General features: G+C 37.1%; 1 protein-coding gene across 2 annotated transcripts in view; it reads right to left on the reverse strand.

Annotated features, from left to right (window-relative positions):
* Positions 1–10,408: 10,408 nt before the first annotated feature.
* The window catches only part of LOC149826646 (calmodulin-binding transcription activator 3-like), a 150,629-nt gene continuing 137,034 nt past the window's right edge, over positions 10,409–24,003 (reverse strand). For both annotated transcript variants that reach the window (XM_090018918.1, XM_090018919.1), the window contains exons 12-13: positions 15,122–15,430; positions 10,409–10,805 (exon numbers count right to left, since the gene is read on the reverse strand). In XM_090018918.1, coding sequence (XP_089875044.1) covers positions 10,761–10,805; positions 15,122–15,430 — 354 coding nt within the window. In that variant the 3' untranslated portion in view covers positions 10,409–10,760. The remainder of the gene's footprint in view (positions 10,806–15,121; positions 15,431–24,003) is intronic.

A 24,003-nucleotide genomic window follows, 5' to 3' on the forward strand; every position in this document is an offset into this window, starting at 1 on the left:
TTTCAATTTAATTATGACTTCCATGTGAAGTTGTATAATGAAAGTATGCTTCAAATTAATGTATCGTGTTATGAATAGTTTGCACATGAAATTATTAAGTTATCAATGCATGCATCATAATTCTTGCGATTGTATGACATTATATATTGCATGATAAATTTGATATTTTCTTCATCATAGCATTCTGATGGTTCTCTTTTAACTGGTTAGGATACATTTCGTAACATCATACGACAAAATGACTGCAAACCGTGAATGGATGTACTGTAGGATAGTTGACAATGAGTTATCACATGAATATATGGATGATGTTGAAAGTTTTATTGAATTTGCAATTGCAAGTGTCAGTACAATAGACCCCATAGGTCAGATTAGGTGTCCCTGTAAGATTTGTATGAATAATCGATTTGTAGAACTTCATGGCGTTAGACATCACCTATACAGGAAGGGTTTTGTGAGTGATTATCAGAATTGAACGTTTTATGAAGAAGAATTTAGAAACAGTTTTGATGCACGGGTGAATGTGGTGCACGATAATCCAAATATGGATTTGATATTTGATGCCGCAGGAACAGAACTCGGTTCTGCTATGGGTCCTAGTGATGTAAGAACTGACGTAGATGAAGAATCACCAAACGATGCAGCTAGTAGATTTTATGATTTACTTAGAGATGCTGATGAGCCACTTTGAAACGGTTGCAAGAGTCACGCTATCTTGTCTGCAGTTCTTCAACTAATGAATTTGAAGTCCGAGTATAATTTGACTAAATCATGTTTTGATCATTTGTGCATGATTGTGATGAGTATGTTGCCGAAAGATGAAAAATTGCCACAAAATTTCTATCGTGCGAAAGTTATGGTCAATGCTCTAGGTATGGGGTATAAAAAGATAGATGCTTGTCCAAATCACTGCATGTTGTATTTCAAGGATCAGAAAAATAACATATCATGCCCGTCATGTGAGCATCCTCAGTTCAAGCCAAAGACAAGAGGCAATGGTAGCATGAGATCAAAAGAAGTTTCATACAAGTCACTCTGCTACTTTCCTATCACTCCTAGATTGCAACGATTGTATATGTCTTTAAGGACAACTAAACAATGATATGGCATGCAAATAAAGTTCGACATGATGAAGACAAGATCACATATCCTGTTGACGCCGAAGCTTGGAAGCACTTTGATTGTACTCATCAGAACTTCGCAATGGAAGTGAGAAATGTTAGACTCGGTCTATGTATAGATGGATTTAATCCATTTGAGGGTAGATCAACTCCATACTCATGCTGACCAGTATTTATAACTCCATACAACCTTCCATCAAGCTTGTGTATGAAGCATCCAAATCTTTTCTTATCTTTATTGATCCCTGGTTCGACCTCACCTGGCCAAAATCTTGATGTATATTTAAGGCCATTGATTGATGAACTAAAAGTACTGTGGGATGACGGTGTTACCACGTATGATGCCTACAACAAACAAAATTTCAATATGAATGTTGTTGTTCTATGGACAATCAGTGACTTCCCTGCATATGTATGTTATATGGTTGGAGCACACATGGGAGGTTGGCATGTCCGTACTGCATGGAGGATACAAAAACTTTTAGATTGACACATGGAAGGAAGCCTTGCTGGTTTGAGTGTCATCGTTGATTTCTACCCAGCGACTATCCGTTACGACGATAAAGGAATGCGTTTCAAGCAGGCACAACTGAAATGGAAGGTCCATTCACAAGATTGTCTGACATAGAGATTTTAAGAAGATTACGATACTTTCCAGATGTATTAACAGATGCCCGTAGTCCGACGCCCTTCCTTGGATTTGGGAAGGATCACAATTGGACAAACAAATCTATTTTTTGAGAACTACCATATTGGCCGACCCTATTGATACGACATAAGTTGGATACGATGTATGTGGAGAAAAATGTGTTTGATAATGTATTCAATACAATAATGAATGTTAAAGGAAAAACAAAGGATAATCCGAAGTCCTGTGTGGATTTAAAAGTAATATATAAAAGAGCAGAATTGAAACTCAAAGAATATAATGGCAAAGTACTGAAACCAAAGGCAAGGTACGTGCTTGGACCTGATCAAATAAGGCAGGTATGTCAATGGTTGAGGCAGTTGAGATTTCTAGATGGATATGTCTCTAACATTGCTCGGGCTGTGAAGATTGACGATGAACAATTATATGGGTTGAAGAGCCATGATTATCATATCTTTATGCAATGATTGATACTCCTAGCATTCCATGATATGTTAAACAAACCTATATGGGGGGTATTGTCTAAGTTGAGTGGATTTTTTAGAACATTGTACGCATCAAAAGTCGTAGTATCTAATGTAAAGAATCTCGAGGACTCTATCATCACTATTGTTTGTCTACTAGAAAAGATTTTTCCGCCAGCATTTTCCGATGTTATGGAACATTTGATCATACATTTGCCATATGAACTAAGGGTTGGTGGTCTTGTGTAATATCAGTGGATGTACCCAATTGAAAGGTATATGTTTTCTTATATTTGTCTCTTCAATGACAGATATTTCAAATTTGAAATATATATTTTTGACAGATGCATGTTTGACCTTAAAAAAAAAGTTCGTAATAAAGCAAGAGTAGAATGCTCTATTTGTGAGGCGTACACTTTAGAAGAGATTTCAAATTTCTCATCTATGTACTTTGAACCTCACATTCCAACATGTTACACATGCCCACCTCGTAACGATGATAGAGAATAAGTAATTGTAGCTGACAAACTGTCGATATTTCAACCACTTGGGCATGCGTTTGGTAGTTGCCGATCAAGACTCTTGACAGATCGAGAGCAAGACGCAACACAGATCTATATTCTTTTTAATTGCTCAGCGACCGACCCATACATCGAGTAAGTATATGTAGACGCAATACAATTCTAAATCCTTTTATGTGCTATACGTGCATACATGGTTCGGTAATATAAGTATTTGTGGTTTGCAAACGATTTGATATGGAGTTGCGAAGAGAAGTTTCACATCTCACTGATGCAGAAGTACAAAAAAAATGTGAAACTACGTTTGTGGAGTGGTTGAAAGAGTTGGTGAGGACGCTCACATAAATTGTGTACTTGTAAACAACACTAAGTTACTTAATTGGTCGTGATCACAATCATTGTTTATGTTTGTGTGTAGGTCCGCCATGCTGTTGTTAAAGATCAAGGAATATGTGATTTACAAAATGGTCCAACCAAAGTTGTGCAATGTTACAATGGGTACATCGTAAATGGTTATCGATTCCATACAAAAGACTACAGTATAAACAAATCAATGATGAATAGTGGCATGTGTGTCAAGGATAGCAGCTACAGTGAAAATGAACATGATTACTACAATGTTATAGAGGAAATAATGAAGTTGACTTACTTAGGCATAAATAATAGGGTAAGTTTATTCAAGTGTCATTGGTTTGATCCAACTGCAACAAGAGCCGACAAAGCCTCAAGCATTGTGGAAGTGAATCATAAATCAAGGTTTGGAACATATGAACCATTCATATTAGCCTCACAAGCTCAACAAGTTTATTATACTTCATATCTGAGTACAAAAAAGTCAGATAGAAATGAATGGTGGACAATTTTTAAGATGAAGTCCAAACTATACCCTGAGTATGATCAGTTACAAGAAGACAAGTTAACTGAAGAGAGTAATTACTATCAATCAGATGATATCTATGACTTCTCTTATGGTCACGATGTTGCGCATGATATGCATGTCATATCGTCATTGGTCGATGAAACATTTATAGAAGAATGTGATCCAAATGATATACCAAGTGGATGAGCAAACAATGAAGAAGAAGATGAAGAAGAAGAAGATCATGAAGAAGAAGAAGAAAAATATGAAAGTCAAACAAGTGATGAAGAAGAATTCTCGAGCTAGTGAGCAAAATCTTGCAATACAAACCTCAATTTGAATGTATTATAATGTTTTTAATGTATTACAATACTTGATGTGAATGATTTGAATGTATAGAAATGTATTGCAATGATTTGAATGTATTATTGCAATACTTGACATGAATGATTTGAATGTTTTGAATATATTATTGCAATACTTGATGTGAATAATTTGAATGTTTTGAATGTATTACTGCAATACTTTATGTGAATGATTTGAATGTATAGAAATGTATTGCAATGATTTGAATGTTTTGAATATATTATTGCAATACTTGATGTGAATGATTTGAATGTATAGAAATGTATTGCAATGATTTGAATATTTTGAATGTATTATTTCAATACTTGATGTGAATGATTTGAGTGTATTATTGCAATACTTGATGTGAATGATTTGAATGTTTTGAATATATAGAAATGTATTGCAATGATTTAAACATTTTGAATGTATTATTATAATACTTGATTTACATGATTTGAATGTATTATTGCAATACATGATGTGAATGATTTGAATGTATTATTGCAATACTTGATGTGAATAATTTGAATGTATTGCAATACTTGATTTGAATTATTTAAATATATTGAAATACTTGATGTGAATGATTTGAAACAATTTGAATGTATTGCATGACATTTTTTATTTGTTAGAATATGGTTCGTGGAGGTTACAATGGTCGTTCATCTAGTGGTAGCCAGTCTCAGCCTTCATCTTCACAGGCTCCTTTGATAGGTATATCATTTAACTAAGTGGATACTTGATTAGTTGAAATGTGCATTCTGAGAATTTCTAACGTATTTTTTTACAGATGATGTTTCGCCTGTACATGACCCACCTACACCAGTTGATCATACAAGTCAGAAGCCAACACAGAATGCAGGGTCTTCTCAGTCTGGCACAAGAAGACTCATTCGAATAGTGTATATCGACAATCGACCGTAAGTATTTCATTTTCACTTATTGCATATCTTATAAATATTGTATATTGATATTTATTGTGTACCAATTCATGTGCAACACGAGGTTTGAGCCACAAGAAGTAGTACGCGATATTAAGAATTCACTACTTCAACATCTACCAAGACCGACCGCTCAATGGAAAGATTATCCAAAAGAGGTGATAGACAAATTGTGGTCCTCATTCACGGTATATAGTTGTTTATCATAGTTAATGTGTTTCATATTTAATTTTTTGTTATAGTCATGTCTACTAACTTTCTAAAAATATATATAGGCTTCGAATCGCTTCGCGACTACGATGGAAGAACATGATGCAAGAAAGGTGTGGCAGAAGGTGGCTGCCAATCGATTTACAGACATGCTGCACAATATGAAGACTGCAACAAAAAAAGCATCAGGCGAAATAGATGATCCACTACAGTGGAAGGGCCATGACCCTATTACTATCAGGAGAGATTATTGGGAAGAGAATGTGCGACAAGTGGGTTGGGGATGCATTTCGAAACTACTCAGCGAAGGCTGCACAAAATCGAGCGAAAATGTCCGAAGCCCTCTACACACAGGTGGATCTAGGACTTTTGGAAGCCACCAGAAGAAAATGGTAACTCATCAATAATATATATATATATATATATATATATATATATATATATATATATATATATATTGTCAATTTTATAAGTATTGTTGCAAACTTGTTAACTAAATCTTTTATCATTTCACTTCGCAGGAAGCAGAAAAAGGAGACATTGTGCCATACAAGGATGTGTTTGTTGAAACACATAAACGTAAGACCAAAAAAGAGTTTGTATCAGAGAAGGCGAGAGCGACAACGATATGCATTTATTTTATTAATAAACATTATAATAGACAAGTTACTATGAATTACTTTATCACAGATATTGTAATTCTTAATTATTAATTCATATTCTAATCATTACATTGTAGGAGTCATACGAACAACAAATGGTACAGCGATATGGCGATGAATCCACTCAGCATCCGCCTTTTGATCCTACAGCATGGGTGACTACAACCGATGAACCCAAAAAGGGTCGTATGTTCGGGTTTGGGAGTAACATGAACACCACACCAGTTGTTGCCTCCTGCAGCCCGGGCCCACAGAGTTCTCCCGCCAGCATCAACTTTCAACGTCCTAATGACCCTGCTATGTCTTGGGATGATGTCTGTCAGCGTCTTGAAGACAAAATGCAATACTTTTTAAATGAAGTCATTCCCAACATTGTCCGTAATGAGTTGTGCAACTTTTTTCAAGACAAAGGAACTTCGTCTGCATTCAACATGAGCTCTGGTGCTTGTCAGGTATACAGTTTTTTTACTGCCTTAGAACACATATGAGCATAATAGAATCACATATGAAGTTTTTTTACTGCTTTATAACACATATGAGCATGATAGAATCATGTATAAAGTTATTTTACCGCCTTAGAACACATATTAGGATGATAGAATCACATATAAAGTTTTTTTACTGCCTTAGAACACATATGAGCATGATAGAATCACGTATGAAGTTTTTTACTGCCTTAAAACACATATGAGCATGATAGAATCACATATAAAGTTTTTTTATTGCTTTATAACACATATGAGCATGATAGAATCACATATGAAGTTTTTATTGCTTTATAACACATATGAGCATGATAGAATCACGTATAAATTTTTTTTACTGCCTTAGAACACATATGAGCATGATAGAATCACATATAAAGTTTTTTTACTGCCTTATAACACATATGAGCATAATAGAATCATATATAAAGTTTTTTTACTACCTTATAACACATATAAGCATGATAAAATCACATATATAATTTTTTTACTGCCTTAAAGCACATATGAGCATAGTAGAATCACATATACAGTTTTTCTACTGCCTTAGAGTACATATGAGCATGATAAAATCACATGTACAGTTTTTTGCCTGCCTTAGAACACATATGAGCATGGTAGAATCACATATACAACTTTTTGACTGCCTTAGAGCACATATGAGCATGATAGAATCACATATAAAGTTTTTTTACTGCCTTATAACACATATAAGCATGATAGAATCACATATAAAGTTTTTTTACTGCCTTAGAGCACATATGAGCATAGTAGAATCACATATACAGTTTTTTCACTGCCTTAGAGTACATATGAGCATAATAAAATCACATATACAGTTTTTTGCCTACCTTAGAATACATATGAGCATGGTAGAATCACATATACAGTTTTTTTACTGCCTTAGAGTACATATGAGCATAGTAGAATCACATATACAGTTTTTTTACTGCCTTAGAGTACATATATATGAGCATGATAAAATCACATATACAGTTTTTTGCCTGCCTTAGAACACTTATGAGCATGGTAGAATCACATATACAATTTTTTGACTGCCTTAGAGCACATATGAGCATGGTAGAATCACATATACAGTTTTTTTACTGCCTTAGAACACATATGAGCATGATAGAATCACATATGAAGTTTTTTTACTACTTTATAACACATATGAGCATGATAGAATCATGTATAAAGTTTTTTTACTGCCTTCGAACACATATGCGCATGATAGAATCACATATAGAGTAGACTATATTTCAGTATATTTTGTTTATCAATACTGACATTTCTTTTCTTGTGTAGGTTGCTGGCGATAATCAACATAGTGGAGCTGAAGTGACATATCGAGACACTGAACAAGAGGACACACAAAATCTTGGCGATGATTAGATTTATGTGTTGAATTTGTTCTACCTTTTTTTTGTTTAAAAAATATAAATGTGAAATTGTAAATAATTAGAACTTGCGAATTCTATGGTAGATCGATTAATTGTTTGAGTTTCCTTTTATATGTTTTTTGATGTGTACTTTGTTTTTTATTCATAGGAAATATAAATTGTATCACGAGAAATTTTTCTCAATATTTAATTTTCAAATATTTTTTTTTCTTTTTTGCGATGGGTTAGCGACGGATATGTCCGTCACTATTTAATATTACCGTTGTATGTAGCGACGGATTAACGACGGGTATAAATTCATCGCCAAACCGAAGTCGCTGTTTAGTGACGACAGCCTTGCGACGGATTTTGTCATTCGTTATTCCGTCGTAATTTAGCGACAGAATTGGCGACAGATACAGTCTGTCGCTACTTAGCGACGGAATGGGCGACAAATATATGCCGTCGCTTATTAGCGTCAAAAAATTTGTGATGAAAGCTATCTGTCGCTAATCCGACGCTAAGTTGTTTAGCGACGGATTTAGGTCGTCGCTAATCCGCTGGTTTGTTGTAGTGTTTGGACATCAAGAGAATATAAAAAATTGTTGAGTTTTTAGGGAATCAGGTCAAATTATCCATACAATACGGTCATTTTTCATATATTTTACCTAAGATAGTATATGTAAAATGTATGATTGAACTATTTGGTTTGCAAACAATAAGTTCAGTGTTAAAGTCTTATTACTGTGGCTCTAAAACAGTACATTTGTTTGTAATCCTATTTCTTCCAGCTCTAAAGTGTGTTTTGTTTTGTTTTTTTTGTAAACAAGCTAGCTTGAATTTGACTCGTTTAACTCAGGCTCATTATGAGCTTGAACTCAACTTAGCTTGCCACAAGAATGAGCCATGATTGAACGCTTCAAGCTCAGCACATTTACCAGCTTTTAGGGTTTTCCCTTGGCCAAGAGTAAAAAAAGAAACCATTGCAGTTACCTGCTCCACATGAATACGATACAATTCTCATGCATTATCTATTCCTATTGCATTCAGTTGATCTAGGTTCTGTTGCATCGGTAACCAAGCGTCTTGATCTTGTGGGTGCTTCGGCGAGGGTTCCTTGTCGTAATAAAAAAGGACTTACAATTGGAGGATTGTTACTTTCCTGATCTGGTACCTCGGTGTCCCTATTTTCCCAAGTATAACTTACCTCACTTCCAGAGCTACAGTAGCATCATGGAGTGGATATCTCTCTCTTGCTGGCGGTACCATTTTCAGTAAATCCTTTTCTAATCATTGGATGATGTGTTTCAACCTGCCAACAAAAGTCTTCCATTCATGACTTAGAGGCACATAAAATCCACCAAATGTCATGGGACATGGTATGCAAGATGTTGACAGCTGATTACTTGCTAGGTTTGCGTGGAATCTTGCTACTAGGGCACATAATCGCTATTGTTGTCTCATGAAAGAAAAATATCCATCTCGTGTCTGTCTTTTGACTTCCTATCAGGAACTTACAACGGTCACACGGATAGTGCAGCATTAAAGTTGGTATCAATATCAGAGTCGCATGCTCAATGGCAAATTGGACATGGCTACACTGTTCAATTATGGTTTGACCCATGGCTTAGCTTGCACCCTCTGGCTGGTGTTTTGGACCAACACTTGGAGTAGAATCAATATAACCTGATAGTGTTCTTTCTTACCATTACATCCCTCTGCAGGTTAAGAAACAAATCATGGATTGTACTCCTTCCACCATTGTGTTTCTGAGTCGCCCAGACATACTCACTTGGAAAGGATGAACACAACTTTTATCTAAATAAACTTGAGATGAAGTGCGCTCAAAGGGTGACCGCTGCAAATTCAGATCATTTATTTGGCAGGCCGTGCTCCACTGGAACAAAGACTGGCCTTAAGCAACGGACTCCTAGATCAAGATCATCTCCAACATTTCAGTCAAGCTTTAGCAAATCCATGCTCTCTACCCCATTGAGAGGAAGAAACACATAGCCACCTATTCATAGCTTGTGATATGGTGGCTACAGTCTGGAAAAAAATCAGACACTTTGGCAGACAATGGCATACTACTCAGGACCAACTGAATCATTTCGGGCATTGCAGCCAACACAGGTTTGATGATAAATGCACCTTTCAATGCTGGCTATGAGGTTTCTGAGATTACTGGAACAAAACTCTCTTTTGATAAGTTCTTCAACTACTCAATGTCCAATTTTGTCGTTGGCCTCTCTATATAGTATTTGTCAGCATCAATGGCAAGTAGGGTTTGCTGTCCAGGACCACAATGGATGGACAATATTTACTCGCTGGTTTGGATTTATCGAAGGTCAAACTCTTAAGATGAACTGGAAGCTTGGTGAGCAGTACAGCAACCAATCCCTCACTCGACTCAGATCTTGTTAGAATTATCCATATTGGACAGGGTAGGCTTAGTCAATAGAACCCTGGAAGGCCGTCTTAGAGGCGATCTCTTAAATCAAGTTTTTATCATGATATTATCCCATTATTAATGCAATATTCATAGTTTTATATATTTTTAATGCTTTTATATGCTTTGAAATTTTAAATATAATGACATTTTCCCGATAAATAAATTAATTTAATTTATTGTGAGATTTTATTTTGCTGAGAAAACCCCGACAACCAAATCTGTGACTATGACACAAAGGCTGTTGTATATGCTCGGCTTGCATGCTCTGATTTTACCATCTCGCCCCCAGTGAACAGTTGATCAGAGAGAGAGCCTTTGTTCTGCCATCATCATTAATTATATATCACTTCCGCTTGTTAAGAATGTGAAACAATGTCGGGATGAGCCTAGGTTAATTACAGATACCTGGCGCTATGCAACACAAAGAAGGAACACCATCATCCACTGAAAACGAAAGCGCCAAAGTAGTGAACCAATTACTATGGCCCAAATTACAGCAAAGGAAGCCGGCTCCTCACTACCAGACAACACAAAAAACTTGTTGACTAAACTTTCACTGGTCAGATTGACATACTTACAAAAACAACCCAGAGGTCGTGAAGCTGTGGAAACTCATCCCTTGTTAGAGTTTACTCTGTCATAGGTACAATTACGGCCTGTATATCTTTACTTTCTTTGGAACTCACCTGCAGCAGCTCCATCATCCGCTATCTGAAACAAATGCACATCATTAAGACAGCCCAAGAACAGGGAGAAACAAGATTGACAAGATATATGCTATCACAACCAACATTAACGGATCGCATATAAACTGTTACTGCATCTCGAAGACATTCAACAAATCACTTCTTATTGCATCCGTGTCAAAGCTGGAAACTGTAGCATATGACACGGAAAGCACATTGCTGACATGATGCTGTATATTTTGTGTTAATTGAATAATAGTTTGCAGATGAAAAACTACTGCTTGACCTGCGATAGTAAAGTGAAGTTTTGTGCTTTACGAGAATCAAACTTGAAATAGGCAAATATAAATTTATAACCACTCGTGGAAGCAGATGATGGTTTTGCAGCTCAGCTTGACATTTGGCTTGCTAGCATTGGCATCAATCCAGTTGAATGCATAACCAATATATTTAAAATAACAGCTAGAAAGGAGACAGGCATCTTGGGGCAGAAAGAAAGGAGAAATAGAGGGTGTAACCATTCGTGTGACCATTCAGAAGGCAGCAGAAAGCACATATATGAATGATTTATAGAATTTAATTAATAAAAAAGAAAGGTTCCACCTTTGATGTTACTATAAATCCTCTTCATTTTGCAAGACCCCTGATCTTATAACACCCCCAAAGGTGACGGCAGATCAGGTGTAATCACATTGCACACTTTGAGTGCACCGTTGCACCTGGCTGCCTTCCATATGTGGTTGGGCCCCACAACTGACAAGCTGTTGGCCAAAGATGGAAGGACACCAGGTGCAGCGGTACACTCAAAGTCTGCAATGTGATTGCATCTGATCCGCCCTCCTCAAAGGTAGGAGACCTATCTTTAGGGGCACACAATAACTGTGCCAGGTTACTGAGGAAGCCATCTATAGTAACCTATGTCACATGGGTACGGGTGCAAGTTCGAGGGTATGACACAGCAAATTAAAAAAATGTGGGTTATATATATATATATATATATATATATAGAGAGAGAGAGAGAGAGAGAGAGAGAGAGAGAGAGAGAGAGAGAGAGAGAGCTGAACATATTAGGTCCCATTTCTCATTCTGCCCTATAGTTTTGAAGTGTTTTATGATAGATCTGAACCGTTAGATGTGTTTAGCATGCTCGATTTAGTGAGAATCGACTCTTGGATCATGTTTTTTCGACGAAATAACATGTTTTTATGAGCCGGGAAAAACTGGTACCTTCGTAGCCATTGATTTTAGATCACCGGAAAAAATTGTATACAGATAAGATTCCGGTGATCCAAAAGCCGGTTCCCACTAAACAAAACCTATAGATCACATCTATGGTGTTAGATGTGAGAAAAAATATCAAAAAAGATGATTTTTTAGGGGACAAAATGAGAAGGTGGGATATATATATATATATATATATATATATATATATATATATATATATATAGAGAGAGAGAGAGAGAGAGAGAGAGAGAGAGAGAGAGAGAGAGAGAGAGAGAGAGAGAGTCACTAGAATATGAGAACTAGAAATATAGGCATTTCCAATACTTTTTCTGCAAATCCAACCATGTGGATGTGCTTGGCATGGTGAATTTGCTAGGAATAAACCATTGGATCGTGTATTTTCGATGAAAAAATGCAATTTTCGAATGCTTTAATATTTATGAACATTATGAGCCAAGGAATTTAATGACTTATAAAAATCTCGTTTATGCATCAAAATCGGATGATTCAAGAGCAGGTTCTTATAAAACCAAGCATGTAGATCACATTCGTATGGTTAGATTCCCGAGAAAAGAACAAAAAATCCATGAAAATCATGGTTCACACATTAGTTCTTATATTCTAGTGAATATATATATATATATATATATATATATATATATATATATATATATATATATATATATATATATATATATATATATATATATATATGAGAACTGAACATATTAGGCCCCATTTCTTGTTCTGCCCCATAGGTTTTAGGTGTTTTATGATAGATCTGAATCGTTAGATGTATTTAGCATGCTCTATTTAGTGGAAACATACTTTTGGAACATGTTTTTGATGAAAAAACATATTTTTCTGAGCTGGGAAAACTGGTACCTTCATAGCCATTGATTTTGGATCACTGGAAAAACCTGTATACAGATCAGATTCCGGCGATCCAAAAGCCCGTTCTCACTAAACAAAACCTATAGATCACATCTACGATGTTTACTTTGTCGTTGCGCTATCACGTGCATAGGCTACTACTTATGTATTTATTTAGTTGAGGTACAGTTTTGTACCTCGTGCACTGCTTACACATTTATTTAGCCAAGGTACGGTTTCGTACCTCATGCACTGCTTATGCATTTATTTAGTCAGAGTATTGTTTCGTACCTCATACACTTCTTATGCATTTATTTAGCTCGATGTGCGATTTCGCACATCGAGTCTTGCTTTGTACATTGTCGTCGCACTGTAATGTGAATAGGCCTGCGTTATGTAATATATGTATTATACGTATATATATACAACCTCGTAAGGTATGCAGTCGCATACTCTTTCCTACCCAATGTCTTGCTTGATCTTTTATAAAAGACACATATTTGCGCATGTGTGCTATAACTTAAAAAAAAGGTATTTCTTGTGAGAATTCAACATTCAAATGAGTAGTTTTGAAAAGCAAATTCGAACACTTGAGGGTTGCCTAATTGAAACCAAGTTTTTTCAAACCAGCACAATAGAAAGAAGTGTTTACAAACTTCGGTTTAATATCCAATATGACCCGGATAGCCCCGGTTGGGAGCATGGGAATGCGATTGAACGGGGTTTCTTCTGAGCAGTATCGCCAGACATGGGCAGCATGTTGATACTACGGTAATTGGATGAGAGATTCATAGCGATCTCGTAACGTGCAAATTACACAACGATATAAAAGTGGTTTGAAATACCAAAGCATGTCAAATTAAACTAAAATGGTTACATCATTTATTTCACCACATAATTAAGTTGGGGTTTCTTTTTGAGAAACTGATACCCCTCTCATTGTAGCGGTACTATCAGACATGTACGGCATGTTAATACTATGATGATTGGATGAGAGGTTTATGGTAACCTCGAAGCGTGCAAAATGCATATTGTTGAAATCACATAAATGGTGATGATCGCCTTTACAGGCAAGATGCTCGAGCTGGTTTGAAAGACCAGAGCATGTAGAATGAGTCATCAATTAAAATAGAACCTGACGTACTCATTCGCCTCTTTGGTTCCGTCAAAGGAGAGGATGAGATGGTACAAAAACTTTGATAGACAGGTTGTTAACAACCACCCTTCGAGCAAATGACTTTGTGTCCCCAGTCATCGGATTTAGGGGACGAAGCTACCAAACATTATCTTAGGTGGTAGATCGCATGAATTTCTGCAGAAGTTGAACGCATCTCTTGTCACGAATGCCTCTAGGGAATTCTCTCTCGATCACTGACCGTCCTCTTAGGAACGAACTCAGCTAACTATTTGGGGTATAAAAAATATATAGCATAACATACCCCCGGACAGTCTCGGTTGTTTCTACGTTTCTCTTATACGTACCCTCAGGACAACTAATATCGAAACAAAGTTATCTTGTTCACTTTACTTATATTAAATTGCATATCATGTATGAAATAAAACATGTGTTAGTTTTGTTCTACATTGTTATACTTGTGCACCTACCAGTTTTTCATAAAACAGACCCGTTTTATGGGTACAAGTGATGATTAGGTCGGTACGGCAAGCGATGGCACAATGACGTGATGGTATCAAGATGATACTCTTTCCGTAACGTTTCTCTCCTGAGGACATTTTTGTAACTTGGTATAAGGGTTATTGAAATTTTACTTTTCGTATGAACTTTAAAACCTCGTTTTGAATCTATTAGGTTTCAATGTATGTATGAAGTTACAAATCCATTGGGTAAAAGAAAGGTTTCGCAAGTAATGCGCCCAAGGTCTGTTAACTTATTATTTCAAAAACACTATTTTCTGTTGAATTACTATTTAAAATTCTGATAAAGGAATGATTAAAAGGCTTTCAAATTTTTTCTAAAAAGTTACAAGTCCAAGATTTTGGGGGCGTTACAAATGCAACTGTCATAAACCACATATTTTATTGAAAGGTGTAACAAACAAGAAGTGTTCCACATTTGCATCCAAGTGCATTAGCCACATTGGACAACTGTTAGAAGTTAACATGCATGTTCACGCATAAGGCATCAAATCATGCATAAGGAAATCAAGGCAACAATGGAAAGAGCAATTGTAAGGCAAAAATAAACAGCAGAGCAAGAACATAATAATCATAGCTGGAGCACACCTTTGTTTTCTGGAAATTTGTCACAAGTCGCCTGTACTGCTCACGAGCTTCGGGGTAACGAACCATAGATTGGACTCTGGCAAGAGCTTTTTCTAGACCAGCAACTTTCTGCTTTCGACCAAGATGTAAAAATTCATATTCATCTTTTTTTTCAACAGCAGATTTCACATTTTCGATGGATTTATCTGCACGAAATCCTCGTAAACCAACCCTCTTTCTCCTCCAACGCAAAATAGCTTTTTCCACAATGCCCACAGACCAAACCACCTTCTTGTATTGTTTACGAACTTGATGCCCTCTAACATGAGCCTGAAAGAGGGGAAACATCTTTATTTGGACATTGAAAGCAGTATTACATGTTTCATAAAACAGATGCTATTGTTTTAAGAATTCACTTTACAGCTTATTATTTCCAACAGCTAACAAGCTTAACATGGAATTGAGAGATAAAATTGCACTATCCAACAAAAAAAAAATCAACACCATATTTCAGAAAAAGATAAATGAAGCAATTGAAAGGAGGTGTCACATCCAAATTACAAAACAATGATAAAGAATGTAAAAAAACATACATGATCAATTAAAACAATTATGGCAAGATCGAAACATGGCCATGGAAATCAGATATGACAGAGAGAAAGAAAGTCACCCTTTTAAGATAGTAAAAACCTGGAGATTTCTGTTGTTATCTATGAGTGTATAGCCATACACTCATACAGGATCATGCCCTTATAAATATTTAATATATGATCCTTCAGGGTGTCTTTGAATGCACCCATCTTTCAAACGTGGAGCACAATGCATTATCTAATTTCTACTAAAAAGACTGAAAACTAAAGAACATCAGCACTGTTTCCTATGTTACAGGGATATGGATGCAGAATGGGGCATGATGTGGATAAGCTTGATAGGAAGGACATGATAGTTCTGAAAAGTTATGTCATAGGGACATGGCTGTATACACACATGTGCACACACACACACACACACACACACACATGTATATAAAGCAATAAAACATAAATATCATCTGAAGCACGAACTCTTGAACAAAATTCCGAAACACAATAATTAGAACATCAAAAAATAAAACTTAGTTGAAATCAGTGTTGTAAGTATCGTAGCGTATCATACGACACATATCGTATCTATGGGGTGTTTTGATATGATATACGGGTCATATCTCGATACAGGTGTGAATCTTACGATACACCACTGTATCTTACGATACACCCCGATACGGGGAGTATCTTAAGATATGCTATAAATCCAGTTTAACTGCACTCATTTAAAATAAAAAATCAAAAACATACATGGTGAAAAAGTAGTGTTTTGTATATTACACTTGTCTGAATGTACATTGTATTCTGGGTCTGGATATTATACCGGACCCAGACCCCAGACCCATATTGTATGTCAAAACATTATAAATGCATGTTTTTAGGTCACGATTTCATTATTGAAATCGTGACAGCCACAACCTCCCTTCTCCCCTTCTTTTCTCTTTCTCACAAAACAGGTTCTAGAGAAAAAAAAACTCACATGGTATCAGAGCCAAGATCCACCTAGGGTTTGAAGTGGCTTCCAAAAGGTGTGACCTGTCTATTTCTTCTATCTCCAGGTTCTTATTTCTTCCATCACAAAACAGTCAGTTTTAAATTCAGTTCAACATGAGTTGTTCAGAACTTCTTATTGCGTCAATCATAAACCCTATAAATATAACAAGAGAAAAGAAAATTTTAGATTTGGTTCTCCTTTTGAATCTAAAAGTTTCTGATCACTAGTTTCTTGAAAGTTGCCCAGCTTCAAAAAAAAAAGGCTGGGCACTTCGTCAATACCTTTGTTAATAAAAAAAATCTTTTTCAGTTATGGATTCCCATCCTTCTCAATCGAGTCTTCCTTCGAGTTTCCTCAATCAGCTTGTTTCTGAAAAGTTAACCACCTCAAACTTTTTGATTTAGAAGAGACAATTCATTCCTTTTATAAGGAGCCAAGGTCTCTTAGGTCATCTGGATGGAACCACTCCAGCCCCGCTAGAATTTGTTACGCGAGAAGAGAAAGATAATAAAGGGACAACTTCAATTGTGTATGTCAAAAATGCAGAATATCTCAACTGGGAAAGGAAAGACCAATCAGTAGTTGCATACATTACCTCTACGTTGTCTCAAGAGGTTCTTGTTGCAATCCCTGACAATTGTACAACCATGCACCTTTGGGAGAGATTGGTGTTAAATTATGTATCAATTGTAATCTCGTATATATATATATATGAATATATTTACTTATTTCCTTTTTTTGTTTCTTATTACCCGAAAAGGGTATTTATGTAAAATCCTATTTTACGCATATTCCCCTTGGAATATGATTGTAATTCTTTTTTACTTTTTCTTTTCTCTCTTTCTTTTCTTTTTTCTTTTTCATTTTTGGTTTTTGCGCCACATAAGGAGGCTCCCCAAAGAATCGTTGGGGAGCCTCCAACGGTCACATATGTGACCGTTGGGGGCTCCCAACGACTCTCTTGGGAGCCCCCTTTTGTGGCTCCTTTGTGTGATTATAAATAGGGGTTTCACCCCTTTGTATTTTTTATGGCTTTGAGTCAAAGCCCAAGTGCTCAATAAAGTGATTCCAATATTTTTTATGCCGTTGTGCATTTGTGAGATTTTGTGAGTTGTGCTTTTATGTACAAGTGTTCTAAAGTGCTCTTATCGGGCATATGTGCCGAGTTTGTTATCAAGAATATCAAGGTCTTGATTTTAGTATCTTGTTAGAGATACTTTTACAATTGGTTCAGACGTATTCACAAGTTTCATAGGCGAGGATGGTTTTTCTCAAGAGGGAATTCCAACTGTTGAGAAAAGACTCCACGACCATCATGGAATATCTAAACAAGATGAAGACTATCACAGACCAACTTGCAGTTATAGGGTGTGCTGTGAGCGACAATGATATAGTATAACAAACCCTGAGTGGACTGGAATCTGATTATAACATGATCGTCACTTTTCTACTGTGCTTGCCTTCTCTTCCTACCTTTGATGAGTTGCGGGCTAAATTAATTCAGTATGAAATGACTCTGAAAGGTTTTTCTGAAGATAATCGAGCTCATACAAATTCTCAGGAAGTTTTTGCCACAGGGGTGACTTATGGTCAAGGACAAGGACGAGGACGAGGGGGACAAGGGCGAAATGGACACGGAGGACGTGGATTGCTTCCCACTCCAAATATGTTGACTCATGCTCAGGGACAAAGATCTATCCCCACTTGCTTCTTTTGTAACAAAAGGGGGCATATCAAGGCGAATTGTTGGCACAATCCTGAAAATAAAGGAAAGTCTCCACAGACAGAAATAAAAAGGAAGTCCAGCAATATCAGAGACAGTAGAGAGATTAGAGATTTGTTGATATCCATCTTGTCAAAATTGAATTTAAAGCAGAATGACCAAGGAACTTGGTTTGTTGACTCAGGGGCAGCAACTCACGTAACTGGTGATGCAGGTAAACTTTTTAAACCTATTCCTTATTTTGGTAAAAGTAAGATTGTCACTGGTGAAGGCTCTTACCATCCCGTCTCTCACCTTGAAAAATTTGTTATTGCTATGTCACATTGTACTCTTGAACTTTCTGATGTCCTTCATGCTCCCAATATCAAGAAAAATATTGTCTCTGTTTCTAAACTTGTTGATGATAATCATGCTTCAGTCGAATTCACTCCCTTCTCTGTGCAGGTCAAGGACCTTCGCACGAGGAAAATGTTCGCTGAAGGAAAGAGACAAGGCAATATGTATGTCTTTCAAGAAGCTCCATGTCATTCCACCCGCTCTCCTTATCTGGATTTGAAGTCTTCATTAGAGTGTGTTCTTTCCCTTCATCAAATGTTTTTAGTATTTCTGAATATAATAAGCCTTTCCTGTGGCACAGTCGGTTAGGACATTGTAATAGTCATTTTATTGAGAAACTTGTTTCTAATAATCTCATTCCAAAAGAAAGTCTTAATGTGGATGAGAGAAGTCAAAAGTGTTTCAGTTGTCTTTTGTGCAAAAGTTATGTATTGCCTTTTCGCTCTGTTAATAAGAGAGCTTCAAAGCCTTTTGAGATAATATGTTCTGATGTATGGGGGCCTGCCGCAGTTGCCTCTCGATCTAGAAGTAGATACTACTTAATTTTTGTTGACAGTTACTCTCGATACACCTGGATATATTTCATAAAAAATAAGTCGAAAGTTTTTCTTTTGTTTCAAAGCTCTCTTTCCTTAGTAAAAGATCAATTCTCTGAGTCCATCTAATTCTTCCAATGTGATGGAGGAGGGGAGTCTCATCCAGTGACTTTATTTCTTTTCTTCAAAATAATGAGACAGGAAGAAGGGTGTCATGTCCACACACACCTCAACAAAATAGGATTACTGAGCGAAAACATTGGCATATCGTTGAAAGTGCTATGAGTATGCTCCATGACAGTAATCTTCCCATTAATCTGTGGACAAAAGCTTTTCATTATGCCGTACATGTGATAAATAGATTGCCTATGGTTGTTTTGGAAAATAAGTCTCCTTATTACTACCTTTTTGGGGTTCATCCTAGTTATCATGATTTACGTACCTTCGGATGTGTTTGTTATGTGCACGTTGATCGGTCCTTGAGAAACAAGTTTCAAGACAAGGCTCAGAAGTGTAGATTTATGGAATATGCAGACGACTACAAAGGATATAGGTGTTATGATCCCGCCAATATATGTATCAAAATCTCAAGAAATGTTGTCTTTGATGAACAAAATTTTGATCACAAAGCTGGCACAACGAATATGTCCTCTACCACAACTGAAGTCTATTATCCTTGGCTGAACTCAGAACTTTTTGCTAGTTCCAATGAAATTTGTTCTCCAGATTGTGTGCAGCAGGAAGAAGAAATGTTCGAGACTATTGGAGCATCGGGATCACAAAATAGGGAAGAAGTACCATCATCGGTACCGGGCAGATACAAGGGCATTTCCTATACTAGACAGAGAACAACAACGTCAGGTTCTTTTAATCGTGCCCCAGCAGCTACACCTACTTCTTCTCATATTCTTGAGGTCAGGAGATCCAATCACATGCGACATCCTATTGATAGGTGGGTCAGCTATAACAACTCCTTGGATTTTCAGCTCTTTTTAACTGCCCTCAATAAGGAAGATGAACCTATTATGTACTATCAGGTAACCACTTCTACCAAATGGGTAGAAGCTATGAATGATGAAATGCAAGCCTTGCATGAATGTGAACCTGGGAAATTGTTCCCAGACCACTTGATAAAAATGTTGTCGGGTGCAAATGGGTCTACAAAATAAAGTATAAACCAGATGGAACCATTGAACGATAAAAGGCCAGACTGGTGGCAAAAGGGTTCACTCAAGAAGCAGGGTAAGACTATGATGAGACCTTTAGCCCAGTGGTGAGAATGGGAACGATTCGAATTATTCTTTCCTTGACTGTTGAACATAAATGAAAGCTGAGTCAGCTTGATGTAAAAAATGCATTCTTGCATGGAGATTTGAAGGAGGAGGTTTACATGGAACAACCACCTGGATATCATGAGCAAAATTGTAAAACTCATGTATGCAGGTTAAAAAGAGCTATCCATGGTCTAAAACAAGCATCTCGTTCTTGGTTTGACAGCTTCTCACTTGAGATTCAAAAGCATAAATTTTCACGCTCTCCACTGGATCACTCATTATTCATTTTTAGAAGTCAGAATGTGATCACCCTATTACTAATTTATGTGAATGATATTGTCATCATAGGAAACTCAGAAGATCACATCAAAGAAGTGAAAAACCTATTAGGTTAGAGGTTCAAAATAAAAGATCTTGGTGCCTTGCGTTATTTTCTTGGAGTAGAAGTCGATAGTCGGGCTCATGGCTTGACTCTCACTCAGCACAAGTATACGATAGATGTTCTCAGCAAGGCAGGTATGAAAGACTGCAAACCTCTAGGAACTCCAAGTGTGCTCCACCAAAAACTAAGTACTCATGATGGAGACCTGTGTGAGGATCCCACCAGGTATCGCAGTCTAATAGGGATTGTAATAACTACAAAAAAATAGGGAGATTTGGGTCTTGAATCCCTTCACTGGATCCAAATGGAGTAGGCAATAGGGTACAAACTACATCGGTTGGGTCGAATCCCCGTGGACCCATATGGATCCATTTAAGGATTTGCCCAAGTGGTGTCTTTTCGAACCCACATCATGGAGGATCCAAGGGGTGGAGTGGGTTAATAATTTGTTATGGATACGGATCCATGGTAAAATGGGTCCGACAATGTAGGTTATCGGGTTCGGACCCAGACCTGTTTTGAGTTTTATTAAAACTCGAGTTTCAGAATCGTGTTGAGGGCACAATTCTTACTCAAGAAGTGGAAATGGAAAATCGGGGGAGGGGAGGGGTTACAGGAGGTAACTGACTCTCCCGGTCCATCGGAGATGGGGGATCGCCACGATAAAAGGGGGGAACGTAGAGGAGGTTGTGCCCTCGCGTTTCTCTCCTCTCAAATTCCTCCTCTCGTCTCTCGCCTCTCATCCCTCTTCTCTTGACGATTTCAGAGTCGACAGCAAGAAGCACAGTGTTTGGGGGGGGGGGGGGTACCTGAGCTCGGTCGTCAGCCTCATTCTTCTTCGTCCGTCGCCGGAAAAGAAAAGGTAGGATTCTGCTCTGATATTGTAGGGTATCGATTGATTCGAGGTGAGGTCGGGTCGGCAAAGGGACACCTGATGGTTGTCCATATTTCAAGGTTTATTTTTACCCTGCTTGCCAGAAAAACCATCCCAAGGGCTGGAGATTTCCGGCAAGGGTTGCGATGGTCATGAGGAAAAAGGGATATGGCTGGCCAAGCCCTAAATCTTCAAGTCTGAACAGTGGGGGTCATTTCTTTTACTGATTCGATTCATTCTCTGGAAAACATTGATTTTCTTGATCGTATATGCTTTTAATCAGTGGGTTTTCGGATTTGTTTCCTTCTCTTAAGCTTAATGGTTTCTTGATCATATATGATGTTGGTCAAATTGATTATTCTTGGTTAGATTGATTTCTTTTAACCTATTGCGTTGGATTCTAAATAATATATGAAGCAGGGTGTCTTGAATCTGTCAGCTGATGATTTTCATTCAATCAAGACAGCCTAACATAGATTCCTTTAATTTCTTGAAATAACACGGGTTATTGATGCCTGCGTCGGATTCCAGATTAACTAAAATCTGTATATGCTGTATCAGATTCCATTTTGTTTTATAAGCCCAAAATTTCGTGGGTTGCTGTAGATTGTGATTTCTTTTGTGAAATAATGTATTATGAAAGGAAAACAGTAGCAAACATACCTTCATTGAGGGACTATGTCTTGCTTGAACAGTCTTACGTATCTTATATTGGGTGATCCATACAACATATCTCACATTATAAAGTGTTAGAATACAGTCTGCATATGCGTATGGATCTAGATCCAGATCCATACACATATTATATGCAACACATGTTAAATAGGATCTCATTAATGGCATTCTTGTAAAATATATATGTTTTTATTTTATAATGTTTAGGGTTTTGGAGGTCGAGCATTGCAGTGCCGCCCCAGCCATTTGTGAATTTCTCTCTCTCTCTCTCTCTTTCTCACTCTCTCTCTCTTCTTATCTCCTGTGATCAAATATGTTATGGTATCAGAGCTCAGGTTAATCCTGTGCGTGAATAAGTTCCAGCGTGAGATCGTGGTTCTTCAAAGCTCAACGTGAACAGTTCCAGCGTGAGAAGCGTGAACAGCAAGCCAGCGTGAGATCGTGGTTCTTGTGAACAACAACCCAGTGTGAGATCGTGGTTCTTCAAAGCCCAGCGTGAACAGGTGTGAACAGCAACACAGCGTGAGATCGTGGTTCTTCAAAGCCCAGCGTGAACAGTTCCAGCGTGAGGAGCGTGAACAGCAAGCCAGCGTGAGATCGTGGTTCTTCAGCTTTCACATCAACCCCAGCGTGAACATCAAACCCAGCGTGACATCTTCTCTTTATCTTATCTGAAATCTTATCTTCTGAATCTGAAATTTCATATTCTGAAAGTTGGTACCTTTATCTTCTTCATTCCATCTTTTCCTCAACATCAACAACTGGTTTTCAGACCTGTGTTGGTTCCATCTTTTCCTAAACACCAATGACTGTTTTATTGTTGTTTTAGTGTTCTTTGTGCAACACTTTTGGTAGTACAGATATATGCCTTATTCAAGGTTTACTGATTGATTAAGTGATCTCAAAATCTGTTTTATTTTCTTTCCATTCATCTTGTTTGCTTATTCATCATTTCACTGCTATGGACTTCTCTTCGTCATCTGGCCCCTCTACCAATTTCTTGAGTCAGCTCGTTACTGAAAAACTTACTCATTCTAATTTTTTGACCTAGAAGAGGCAAATCCTTCCTTTTATACGGAGTCAGGATCTCGATGAACATTTGGGTGGTTTAGTTCCTATACCACCACGACTTATTTTGCAGGAAACCAAGGATGAGAAGGGTGACACAATTACCATTTCTATTAAGAATCCATAGTATACAGCTTGGAGGAAGCGGGATCAGTCTTTGGTTGCTTATATTACGTCAACACTCTCTCAAGAAGTGTTGGTTACTCTTTCAGATGATTGCACTGCGGCAGATCTGTGGAGTAAGCTGTCTCAGACATACTCTCAGATATTAGAAGCCCGAGTTATGTACTTAAAACATGAATTTCAAAGTTTGAAGAAAGGCTCCATGACAGTCATGGAATACATAGGCCGCTTGAAGAGTATTACTGATCAATTGGTTGTTGTTGGAAGTGCTATTGCAGATAAAGATAAAGTTCAACAACTTCTCAAAGGATTGGGTCCTGATTTTGACATGTTT

The sequence above is a fragment of the Nuphar pumila genome, chromosome 10 (genome assembly GCF_984573655.1).
Source record: "Nuphar pumila chromosome 10, dmNupPumi1.hap1.1, whole genome shotgun sequence".
In the NCBI taxonomy this organism is placed as follows: domain Eukaryota; kingdom Viridiplantae; phylum Streptophyta; class Magnoliopsida; order Nymphaeales; family Nymphaeaceae; genus Nuphar; species Nuphar pumila.